This window comes from Nicotiana tomentosiformis, chromosome 2 (genome assembly GCF_000390325.3).
Source record: "Nicotiana tomentosiformis chromosome 2, ASM39032v3, whole genome shotgun sequence".
In the NCBI taxonomy this organism is placed as follows: domain Eukaryota; kingdom Viridiplantae; phylum Streptophyta; class Magnoliopsida; order Solanales; family Solanaceae; genus Nicotiana; species Nicotiana tomentosiformis.
In genome coordinates this window covers 30358434-30370703 of record NC_090813.1, presented here as the reverse complement: position 1 = coordinate 30370703, position 12270 = coordinate 30358434, and the positions used below count along the sequence as shown (strand labels likewise).

The 12270-nt window shown below is 39.7% G+C and overlaps 1 protein-coding gene across 1 annotated transcript; it reads left to right on the top strand.

The window, feature by feature from the left end:
* Positions 1 to 9154: 9154 nt before the first annotated feature.
* On the top strand, positions 9155 to 11916 carry LOC138904549 (uncharacterized). Its single transcript, XM_070193054.1, has 5 exons — positions 9155 to 9924; positions 10012 to 10333; positions 10445 to 11221; positions 11315 to 11661; positions 11775 to 11916. The coding sequence occupies exons 1-5, from the start codon at positions 9155 to 9157 to the stop codon at positions 11914 to 11916; spliced, it is 2358 nt and encodes a 785-aa protein (XP_070049155.1).
* The last annotated feature ends 354 nt before the right edge of the window (positions 11917 to 12270 follow it).

Genomic DNA, 12270 nt, shown 5'->3' with positions numbered 1-12270 from the left:
TACTATCATGACCATGTGGTACTTTGTATGGCACTAGTCCATAAATACGTGGTATAGTAGCTTGGACCGTATTTTATCTCAAAATGACAACCTTCAACGAAATTCATTTTCTTTGATTCGCTTACCCTCTCACCTTCACGAATTTACTTATCACTTGTTTGAAATAGCGTAATACTTATAATCCCAAAATAATCTCATTCCCGAACTTACGTCGATTAACTTACGACGAAACTTTAACATACAAAAATGCGGGATGTAATATCTCATTTTCGAGCTTTCATCAATTTACTTATGGCGTACTTTCACGTACGAAAACATGGGGTGTAACATCATTCCCCCTTTTGGAACATCCGTCCTCGAATGTTGACTGACGCACTTATCATTATCATAACCTATAGCTCTTGCGAATACTTTAGTACTCTCATTGCCATCTAGGCAACTGTTATGTGAATAAATCCAAAGGCCAGGTCATTCCCCCCTTTAGGCCTCTTTCTCACACCACGACTCGTGGTCGGAATCCTTCCAATCTCGTAACTGTTGCTACCTTTTATCACGCAGCCTGTACGACTCTGACGTGCCTATGTGACTCTTCTCTCCTTTTTCCTACAGCTTTTATCCAATCTTTAAGCCTCACTTTGTAAGCATATACAGAGGTTGATAAGATGTCTCTCTGGGCATCTATAGGTATACTGAAGTTCTTCGCTCAGTACTTTGTTGAACTTATGGATATTGCTATATCTTATTTTATAGACCGGGTTATCCATTCGTATGACTTTACTGCATCTAGGTAAATCATATTATACCATAACTCTTATTTTCATTTATCGTTACTGAGGTCTGCTACCAAACTCCAGGTTACTTTCGTTGCTTATCCTATATGTATAAATCTAAATCCTTTAATATTTCCTCATTATTGTTCATCTTAAGAATGATGGTCTAATCTCATCTCATACTTTGTAACTTTTATCCATCCATTGTTGATTCACCTTAATACCGATAACTTGACCTTTTATGTAATACTGCAGCTAGGGTTCACGTCTCATCGGGGAACATCTTAAATGATTAGACTGATCCACCTGGGGGAGATACCATGCTTCCATAACCGTATTTCATAACATCTCAACGTGATTCATCCTATGGGGGTTATTCTAATCCCGTACAACTCATGAAATCCCCCTTTTTTTCTTCAAATCATAACTCAATCGAAGGGCCAAACGTCATCCTTTATCTATCACAATTACACCATCATTCTACTACCAAGGCAGCATTCCATCTCTTCTAAATGCTATTAGTCTTAGACTCCATTGAGTTCATTCAGGCTATACTGAGCTTTCTATAACTTAGAGAAACCATCAGCTCTTCTTGTTTTTATGGGTTTAATACCGAGAACTTATCCATTCTCGTCACCTTCTTACTTACCTTTTCTTATCCTTACTCATGTCTTCCAAAAACCTTGTCGCTTTACCATATTTTAACTTGCGACCTACACATATCTATTTATACTACTTGCAGCCTTCCTTCAACTTGCTTGCACCATAGATTTCCTTATGTTATTCTGGAACATCAAGCGAGATATCACATCGTCTCTAACTCTTTTTGACTAGGCCTCTCGATACCTAGAACCCATAGGCTGGAAGATATGCCACTGACGATGCTGCTACCATTCTTGGATACTGAATCCCAGCACTTCTAGCTTTCTATATGCAGTATGGATTATTCGCAACCTTCTGCATTTGATTATCTCGTATGTTGTTCACATTTACCTTACTTACCCTAAAATATCACATCACATCTTCTATCTCTTTCATGACCTTCCTTCCACATAGGTATAATTCACATCCACATACTGACTTCTTATGAGGCTGGTACTCTTCATAGAATATGGTTGTTGTACTCTTGTACTTCTGATACTAAGAGTGGTTCTGCAATATTTTCAATCACAATTTCTATAATTTTCTGGGTCCAATAATCAGACTCCTGATTTACTTGGTTAATGTAACTCTTTAGTTTCCTCTTCCTTCTGATCAGCCTTTATGTAGGCTTAAGCTATCTTCCGATTTACGGCTCCTGGTATTAGTTATTACTTTAGCCTTTCATGGGCGCTATGGAATATCCATGATACAATCTTCTAACAATTCAATCCTTTGTCTATGACCTAGGCTCAATTCTTTCTTTTAACTTACACCGGAGTCTTCTATGGCCGTATGATTGTCAACATATATGTTGCATGGATAATACTCCGAAATCTTAAGTGCGTTCATAACGTAACTAACTCTGGATCATTGACCGAATAATTCCTTTTGTTCCTTCTCAGCTTTCTTTAAACGTAGGCTATTACTTTTCCTGGTCGTTTTGCCACTTATTGTATGAATACTTGTCTTATCTTAGTGCCCACAATATTAAAATTCCATACAACCCATATGATCTTGAATATCACCTTTTGATTTTTTTCTTCTTCCCATTCATTAGCCATGATAGGTGTCACTTTCTTATGGAGTGCATACATTGTTGTTGTGAGACTGTTGTTACAAGACCATTTTCTCTTTAGGTCATTGTGCTTAGGTTGAAGCCTTATTCCTTATTTCCTCAGCTAGTCTTTCATTGTAGTACTTAGGGAAGACCTTCTGACTCTTGTAAAGCTACGAGCTTATTACATCGTATACTCGACAGAATTTTTTATGTTCGTACTCACCTATAATTATCCTTAGTTACATACCTCCACACTCATGTGCTCGTATAGTTGCTTCTGAACTGAAGTTTTGACTATCTTCCCAGTGGGACTCTCTTTTATTTCCGTAATACTCATACGGTACCTTTAACTACACCAACTCCTATCTGAATATTTTTCAAGGGTCACGATGTCATATCTGCGAGACTGAATTCCCCATGTTGGGGTTCACTATGTTTATCTTGCATGATTTGTTGATATGTCCGTAACCTTTTGTCTAGCCATAACTAGGCTATTCCTGAATAAACTACTAACTACTCATTGGCCCATTCTCATATCAATATTCCGCGTGATCTTTCTTGGGTTATTTCCTTTATCTTAACTTACCTCTCACACTAGTTCCTTATTTATCAATAATATCCCGGGCAGGAACCCTTACTTCCTTTCCTTGACGTCGTGCTTGCATAATGTTATGGAATCGTAGCATATCTGTAGGATTCGGATAAGTGCAATCTCATTCCTTTCTCATTTTTATCGTATTATTCCTTTACCATTCCATAGTTACTAGAACTACCTAATTCTGACTTAATGCCACATCACTCCATATTCCCCCCTTTAGGGAAGTACTAAGATTTAGTGCTACGACGATCTACCTATAGATGTTTTACCTCTTTATCTTTGGCATCTTTTCACATCATCGATGACCCTTACTCGCCTTGCAGTAATCCTTCTGGACCAAGGATAACAAATTTCCTTACTCGCGAGGGTGACACTTAGTGTAACTTTCACATACCGTCCCTTAAGCTTAACTTTGCTCACATTGCTTGCTTTAGGGAAGCGTCTTCCTGAATGACCATTCTCTGAATTTCTCATGAATCTTCTTCTGATGTCCATTCTATTATCACCGGAACACAATCTGAAATTCTCATAATGCCGACCATTATCACATCACTCAGTCCCTAATTCATGTTTAGTTTATCTTGTTCACCAGCCCATACTGATTTCTATTACTCTGGGGTCTAGCTTTTCCTTCTGGTAATCACGTTAGAGTCACGAACTTATTTCTCGAAATGAGGGTATTACTGTATGGCCTTTACTCTTTTGTGGTCTCAAGGCCTGTCACCTTTCGTATTTTCCTTCACTTGACTATAAACTCTGTAATATCATCATTTATCTTTTTGATATACCGTTGTCATCCATGTATCACATCTTACTCCTAATGCTTTATTATCCCTCTTCTTATTTACCTGCTAATATTTTTGCCTATCACTTTATTCTGAAAATTTCAATAAGACATTCTTTTGCTTTTAGCTCCCCTTGCTCCATCCACTGGCTCTTCGGGTTGCCTAACATTCTCGCTCTACTAGGGACGAGAGCCACACTAAGGTAATATTTATCCCTTCCAGGCTTCCAGTGCCTATCTTTGTAGTACTCATATCTAGCTGTACTATTTTAGAGTGCATCATCTGGGTGTCTCACAAGGAGATCTATTAGTACATTTGCAATATACTTTGGAAATATCAACGAACGCAAACAATCGATCCACCATTTTGGGTTACTCTAACCCCAGCCGGATCTTGATTACCTGTCCTTCTTTTAAACTATATCTGTTAGCCCCCGTAGGGCATAACCGAGATGGGTGTGGCCAATTGTACATACCTCTATCATTGTTAAAGGCAACTCAAAATGCTCATTTTTCTGCCTGAATTGTAAGTACCGATAATCTTTATTAATTGGGTGCCTCGTACCCTTCTTCACCTGGCTTCTTTTAGTTGAAACTTGTATCTACCTTCTGAATCTCTTATTGCTTTTTACCATATGGGTGGATAGATATTCTTGCCTTAAGGCTCCTTATCAAGAAGCTTACACGTCTTAGTACACACATGATCTGCTGAAGGCCTTACAAATACTCATCATAAGCATCATGCAGAATCAAGTTCCGCTGACTCCACTCTTCCACAGCCACATGTAATCTCTTACCAACTGTCTTTCTGGATGTAGGTATCATCTTATTACGAATAGAATTTAGGAGTCTAAATTCTTACAAGTGAGCTCTACCATACGATCTAGAGTAAGAAGAAAGAGTGACAATCCTAAATGCCCAGTAGCCTCCTGCTTATAAGTGTGGTGTACAACACACCATAAACAAGACTCTACTAGACACGGCTTGTAGACTCCCTAGGACAGAACTGCTCTGATACCACTTTTGTCATGACCCAAACCAATGGGCCGCGACGGGTACCCGGTGCCTTACTCAACTAAGTACCAACGTTACATATCATTCTTAAAGTATTGTCATTGGCAAATGGGGCAAACAGGCCGTCATGGGCTAACCAGAATAAACATAAGGGAATACTCAATATAAGGTGACCCAATCTAACATAAAAACTTATTCATGTGACATAGGGCCTATAAGACCTAAATTGCACTCAATATAGGCCGATAAGGCCGTACAATCTTTCACGTACGCGACATATGTCTACAAGCCTCTAAGGATACATAAATGTCATAAAGGTCGGGAAAGAGCTCCGCCATACCAATCAACACATGTCCTAATCATACTGACCAATAGCAACTCCGGAGCAAATGGAGCGCACCAACATCTTCCGCTGAGCTGATAGCCTACTTGGAGGACTCTTGACCTGTCTATCGGGACCTGCGGGCATGAAATGCAGCGTCCCTAGGCAAACGGGACGTCAGTACAAATAATGTACCGAGTATGTAAGGAATGAAAATCAGTAAATAATAGACATGAGAGAAATATGGAGTAAAAGACTCGACATGTAAGTCTGAGTAACTCTGTAAATCATGAAATACTTATAGTGTCATGCATATGCGTATGAATGTCATGTCGTGCATAGGTACATGTGTTCATAACATCATCAAGCCTCTGAGGGCATCCCATCATATCATCTCGGCTACTGTGGGCAAAATCATCAACGTATACGAGCTGATCAGGTGGTGGTGCGTATATAACGCCGTAACCTTTTTCCATATCCCATATACATATAATATACGCGTATATAACGCCATCTGGTCATGGGTCAATGTACATGTATAAATGCATAAAATGCATAAGAAATACGTTAATAAGATTTCTCGAAATATGATAAAATCAATATGCCTTTCGGATAAACTTTCTCAAATATGTATTTTTCTGAGACCCATGAACAGAAGATATAATAATAATTCACATGGGGAATCAATAATATAGACACCCCTGATAGTTCTATGAATAGAGTCATTTATGAAAATTGTGTGTTTACTCGTTTCGTTTGTATCGCATGGATCATGCCAAAAATAAAGAAGGGATAGCCTTAACATACCTGAGCCGATTCTCTTGACAATCCCTATAACACACGTCAATTGCTATAACACGTAACGGCGGATCGAAGTAGGAAAAAATTCGTATGATATTCTTGATAAAGATTGTACCGTATTCCCTTAGAATTGTAAAATCTCACGTTGCTAAAATGGTAAGAAATTTGTTTGAATTTTGTTTCAAGAGAATCATGTCACAACCATATGAATCCTTGTATGAATTGACTAAAGCTTTAATCCCTCATATTGTAAAGACATCAATTCTCCGTAAATGATTTAGAGGGATTTTTTAAAACCTTGGTGGGTGTAGGCCCCACTAGGTGATGACCTAGCCACCAAACTATCTCAAATGTGCCACCTTGCAATTTAATTGAAGAGTCACTAATTGGAATGGTGGGCTGCCACATTGGGGGATTTAGACTTATCCAAAATTTGTGATTAATTGGAATGGTGGGATCTCAAATTACTTAAAACACTACTCAGTTTTAACACACTTTATACACCTTACTATCATGGTCATGTGGTACCTTGTATGGCACTAGTCCATAAATACGGGGTATTATAGCTTGGACCGTATTTTATCTCAAAATGACAACCTTCAACAAAACTCATTTTATTTGATTCGCTTACCCTCTCACCTTTACGAGTTTACTTATCACTTGTTTGAAATAGCGTAATACTTGTAATCCCAAAATAATCTCATTCCCGAACTTACGTCGATTAACTTACGATGAAACTTTAACGTACAAAAATGCGGGATGTAACATCTCATTTCCGAGGTTTCATCAATTTACTTATGACGTACTTTCACGTACGAAAACATGGGGTACAACACATAAAATAATTTAGATTATATTTTAAATTCAAGATATATTAGTTCAAGTAAATTTATTGGGCTAATATTAATTAGATTAATTATATAAATTCAAATATGTATGGGTTAAATAAATGAGTCCAAATTTATTGGGCTACAGACGATGAGCCCACTTCATTAAGCCCAAGATATCATCTTCCTAGAAGCCCAGTTTGGTGCCACGTGTCAAATGATGTGCCACGCCAAGTCAAACAAGTGAGCCAATAGGGTCGTGCCACGTGTCAAAATGACAAGGCATGCCAAGTCAAATTAAAAGGCCAATGAAACCGCGCCACATGTGCAAGTGACATGTTCCGACCAATCAAATGCGGCCTTATCACACTTCAATTTGATTGGTCGGAAAAAGTTTATTCTTATCATAACTCTGCCCTTCCACAACTATAAATAGGGGTCTTCATAACTCAGAAAAGACACCAGAAGTTATAAGAAGAAGCAAGAGAGAGTTAGTTGATCAAACGCTACAAATTCCTCCATAAGTTTCAAGCTTCAAGCAATCAAGTTTAAGTTCAACAAATCAAGTTCAAGCTCAAGAACGAAGAACAAATCAAGTTCAAGCTCAAGAACGAAGAACAAATCAAGATTCAAGGAGTACGAGTTCAAATCAAAGTTTGTGCTAGTTGAATTCAAGATCATCGTTCGTGACAACAAATATAGGTTCAAGATCAAACTCAAAGGTCCTTGAATTTATTTACTATTGAAAAGAGGAATCAGAGAATTCGAGATTGTACACTCAAATTACTTATTCCAGGATTCATAGGATTCATATAACTCGGATCTTCATCCTTAAAAGGACCAAGATCTTCCACAAGCACACCCGAAGGAGGAAGCGATGTTGCTGAAAAGATCAAGAAAACTCTTGCCCTGCTTGACCTCTCCGGATCCAAGCACTCTGATGTGAAGGAAAATGATGATTCTTCAAGTGATGGATCTCCCCTACTTACACCACATAGCGTGAACCAATCGAGGATCAATCTGTGTGACAATCCATGCTACTCTCCCTCGTCCACGACAATCATGCAAGCCATGGTAACAAACACTTCATCTGTGGAGGAGAAGTGGCAAACTTGATGGAAGCAATCATTGGCTTGACCAAGTGCATGCAAAATCAAGATGCTAGAATTGACAAGCTAACAAACAGGGTGGGAATCTTGATGGAAGAAGAATCCACCCATGCACCGGGCAAGCTCCCAGAAATTCCAGAGATTGATTCTCCCCCAAGACAAGTAGCATCCGCTAAGGCTATCTATGTCTCATCTAAAGGGATGATTCCAATCGATCAACTGAAGGAGTTCATTGAAGGAACCATTAAGAACAAGTATGAAGTTGCTGCCAAGTCCTCCCTTATATATGCAAAGTCGTACACTGCAAGGGTCGATATGTTGAAGATGCCTGCTGGCTATCAACCTCCAAAGTTTCAACAGTTTGATGGTAAAGGTAATCCAAATCAACATGTGGCGCACTTCGTTGAGATGTGCAACAATGCTGGGACTTATAGAGATTACCTCGTCAAGTAGTTTGTCCGCTCGCTAAATGGAAATGCTTTTGACTGGTACACAGACCTCAAGGCTGGATCTATTGATAGCTGGGATCAACTAGAGTAAGAGTTCCTCAATCTCTTTTATAGCACGAGACGTACTGTGAGTATGATAGAAATTACAAATACTCGTCAACGAAAGGGTGAACCAGTTATCAACTTTATTAATCGTTGGAGGAACGCAAGTCTTAACTGCAAAGAGAGGCTTAGTGAAGCTTCTGGCATAGAGATGTGCATCCAAGGCATGCAATGGGGACTCCGCTATATCTTGCAAGGTATCAAGCCTAGCACATTTGAAGAAATTGTGACTCGTGCCCACGACATGGAGTTAAGCATGGCCTCCGCTGGAAACGAAAGGCTGCCTATCTACGAGCCTCGCAAAGGGAACGACAAGAAAGAAGTAAGGAAATGGAGCAAGTTTGTACCCAAGTCTAAAAACAAAGAACCTATGAATGTCAACACATCACCTGTGAAGTTCACAACGAAGGTGATCAAGAAGCAGAGTACGAAATCTACTTCTTTTCAAGATAAACCAAGTGGGAAGTTGTCTCTAAAAGAAATGCAAGAGAATGAGTACCCATTTCTGGATTCTGATGTGCCAGCAATTTTTGAAGAGCTTCTCGAGTTAAATCTCATTGAGCTTCCGAAAATGAAGTGACCAAATGAAGCTGGGAAAACGAATGACCTAAATTACTGCAAATATCACCGACTTGTAAGCCACCCTCTAGAGAAGTGCTTTGTCTTCAAGGACAAAGTTATGGACTTGGTCCGTGAAAGGAAGATCGTGTTTGAAGATGAGAAGGCGAGCGCAAACCAAGTCTCTATCACCTTTGGCGCATTTAGTCTAGATGTGTTATGCAGTTTAAAAGAAATCAAAGATGAAAAATTACTGGAGAATAACAAAGTCGAAGTAGACCACCATGATAATGATGAAGGTTGGACGTTGGTGACTCATTGTAGGCGCCACAAAAGGAGCCCACGAAAAGAATCAATAGAACAACAAAAAAGGAAAATGATGGTGAAAAGACCAAGGATATGGAATCTGGTTAAGCATTTGAAGAAAGCAAAAGTGGAGGTGCACCATCCTCAAAAGCCACGACATCTAGTGACCTTGGAAGAGTTCTTACCAAGTTGGTTCCACGCGAAGATTTCCCATGAGGGTATTAATGCATATTGTTGCCATGATGACAAAGAGGAAGAAAAGAGTGATGACCTACCATCGGCACCATCTTCGGAAAAGTTCATCGAGTCCATTCCTCAAGAAGTTAACGCGTGCGAGGAAAAAGTTACGTTCACAAATGACAACCTTCTACTAGGTGACACTCTTTATAACCGCCTGTTGTACCTGGTTGGCTATATGGGTGATGAAAGGGTAAATCAAATTTTGGTTGATGGAGAATCCTCAGTGAACATCTTGCCAATTAGTGCTGTGAAAGAACTCGGTATTCCCATGAATGAACTTTCAGAAAGTCGTGTGATGATCCAAGGATTCAACCAAGGGGGGCAAAGAGCCATAGGTACGATCAGGTTGGGAATCAACATTGAAGATACGTAATCAAGTGCATGGCTGTATGTGATCGATGCAAAGACTTCATACAACATTTTACTTGGAAGGCCTTGGATACATGAGAATAAAGTGGTTCCATCTACCTACCATCAATGTTTGAAATACTACGAAGGTGAAATCGAGAAGAAGATAATTGTTGATGATGAGCCATTTACCGAGGCTGAGTCACACTTCGTTGATGTAAAGTTTTACTCGAAGAACTACATTGTGAAGGAGCCAAAAGCTGATGATGGCATCAAAAGAAAGAATGACGAGCCCACAACTACAATAGCTGAGGTGATTGGTGGTAGCGCCAAAGCTGTTACTGAGGAGGTACAACCTAACGCGAATAAATCTCATAGAGGGGATATTGCGTCTTATGGTAAGAAAGTAAGTCATGTGCTCCAATATGTCCCTAAAAGGAAGAAAGATGAAGGCGAATTATCTAATCTCCAAACTAACATGCTAAATGAGTAAACTCTTCCGGTAAAACGAATTTAGGCAGTAAAGTTGTCCTCAAAGCCACTTGCAGGGTTTGTAGCCCAAAATCGTTTGCAGAATATGGCACTCCCTACACAGCGAACATGTGAAGGTTTTGATCCTAACGCTTACAGGCTATTTGCAAAAGCTGGATACAATCCCAATGAGCCATCAAAGTTAGGGAATCTCCCATCAGAAGCTGCGATGAGGCAACCACGTGAAGGTTTGGGATACAAGAAACTGTCACCAATGCGCATCTCCATAAGAAGGGCGAGCAGCAATTATATCACTGTAGAAGACGAATCTACTGCTTCTAACAGGCCTTTTGTCTTTGATCGACTTGGAAAATCAACTGCGAGAACTTTTGTATTTGAGATATTGGGTCCATTAAAGCAGGGGAATAAGTTCCAGAGAAATTATCGAAATACAAGAACACCCGCTTTGCCCAAAATTCAGAAGATCTCTAAAGATTTCCAAAGTTTGGTTCCTTCTAGAATGAAGCGACAAACAAAAGTCATGGTTTCGTGTGATGAGGTACTGAAGGTGAAGCCATACACTATGTTCTACACTAAAGAATGTGATGAAGATGAAGAAAGCGTGGGTTCTTTGTATCATGTTACTGCACAAGGCGAGCATGGTGTTTTATCTCTAATGGAGGATGACGAGAAATTGGACGATATTTCACCATGTTATCACATATCCTTCAATGATGGGGACCCTCAAGAAGATGAAGATGCAAAAAATGCTCCCTCGGAACTTGAAGAAGGGGTGAAGGCAACGATTGATGCCTTAAAAAAAGTTAACCTTGGCACTGACGAAGAACCAAGACCCACCTACCTAAGTGCTTTACTAGAAGTTGATGAAGAAAGCACTTATATTGAGTTATTCAAGGAGTTTAGGGATGTCTTTGCTTGGAGTTACAAAGAAATGCCTGGATTGGACCATAAAGTAGCAGTCCATCACCTTGTGGTCAAGAATGGCGCTCGTCCTATTAAGCAAGCTCAAAGGCGCTTTAGGTCAAACTTGGTTCCCCTGATTGAAACCGAAGTTAACAAACTCATTGAAGCTAGATTTATTCGGGAAGTTAAATACCCAACGTGGGTTTCAAGTATTGTCCCTGTAAGGAAGAAGAATGGCCAGATTCGAGTGTGCGTCGACTTCAGGGATATCAACAATGCGTGTCCCAAAGATGAATTCTTGTTTCCTATTCCAGAGCTTATGATCGATGCTACTACTGGGTATGAGGCAATGTCATTTATGGATGGTTTATCAGGCTATAACTAAATTTTCATGGCACCAAAAGATGAAGAGCTTACTGTGTTCCGCACCCCAAGGGTATTTATTGCTACAGGGTAATGCCTTTTGGCTTGAAAAATGCTGGTGCTACTTATCAAAGGGCTATGCAGAATATTTTTGACGCCCTTCTCTACAAAAATGTCGAATGCTATGTGGACAACTTGGTGGTAAAATCAAGAAAGAGGGCGACCACTTGAAAGACTTGAGAATGGTGTTTGAGTTGCTCCGGAGGTACCAACTTAGGATGAATCCATTGAAATGCGCCTTTGGAGTTACTTCCGAAAAGTTCCTTGGTTTCATTGTCCGACATCGAGGGATTGAAATTGATTAAGCCAAAGTAGATGCAAGCTTGAAAATGCTGAGCCTCGGGATATTCACGAATTGAAAAGTCTGCAAGGAAAGTTAGCGTACCTTAGGAGATTCATCTCAAACCTAGCTGGGAGGTGCCAACCATTCAGTCGCCTTATGAAGAAAGGTGTCCCTTTCAAATGGGACCAAGCATGTAGCAATGCCTTTGAGAGCATTAAATCCTACTTGATAAAGCCCCCGGT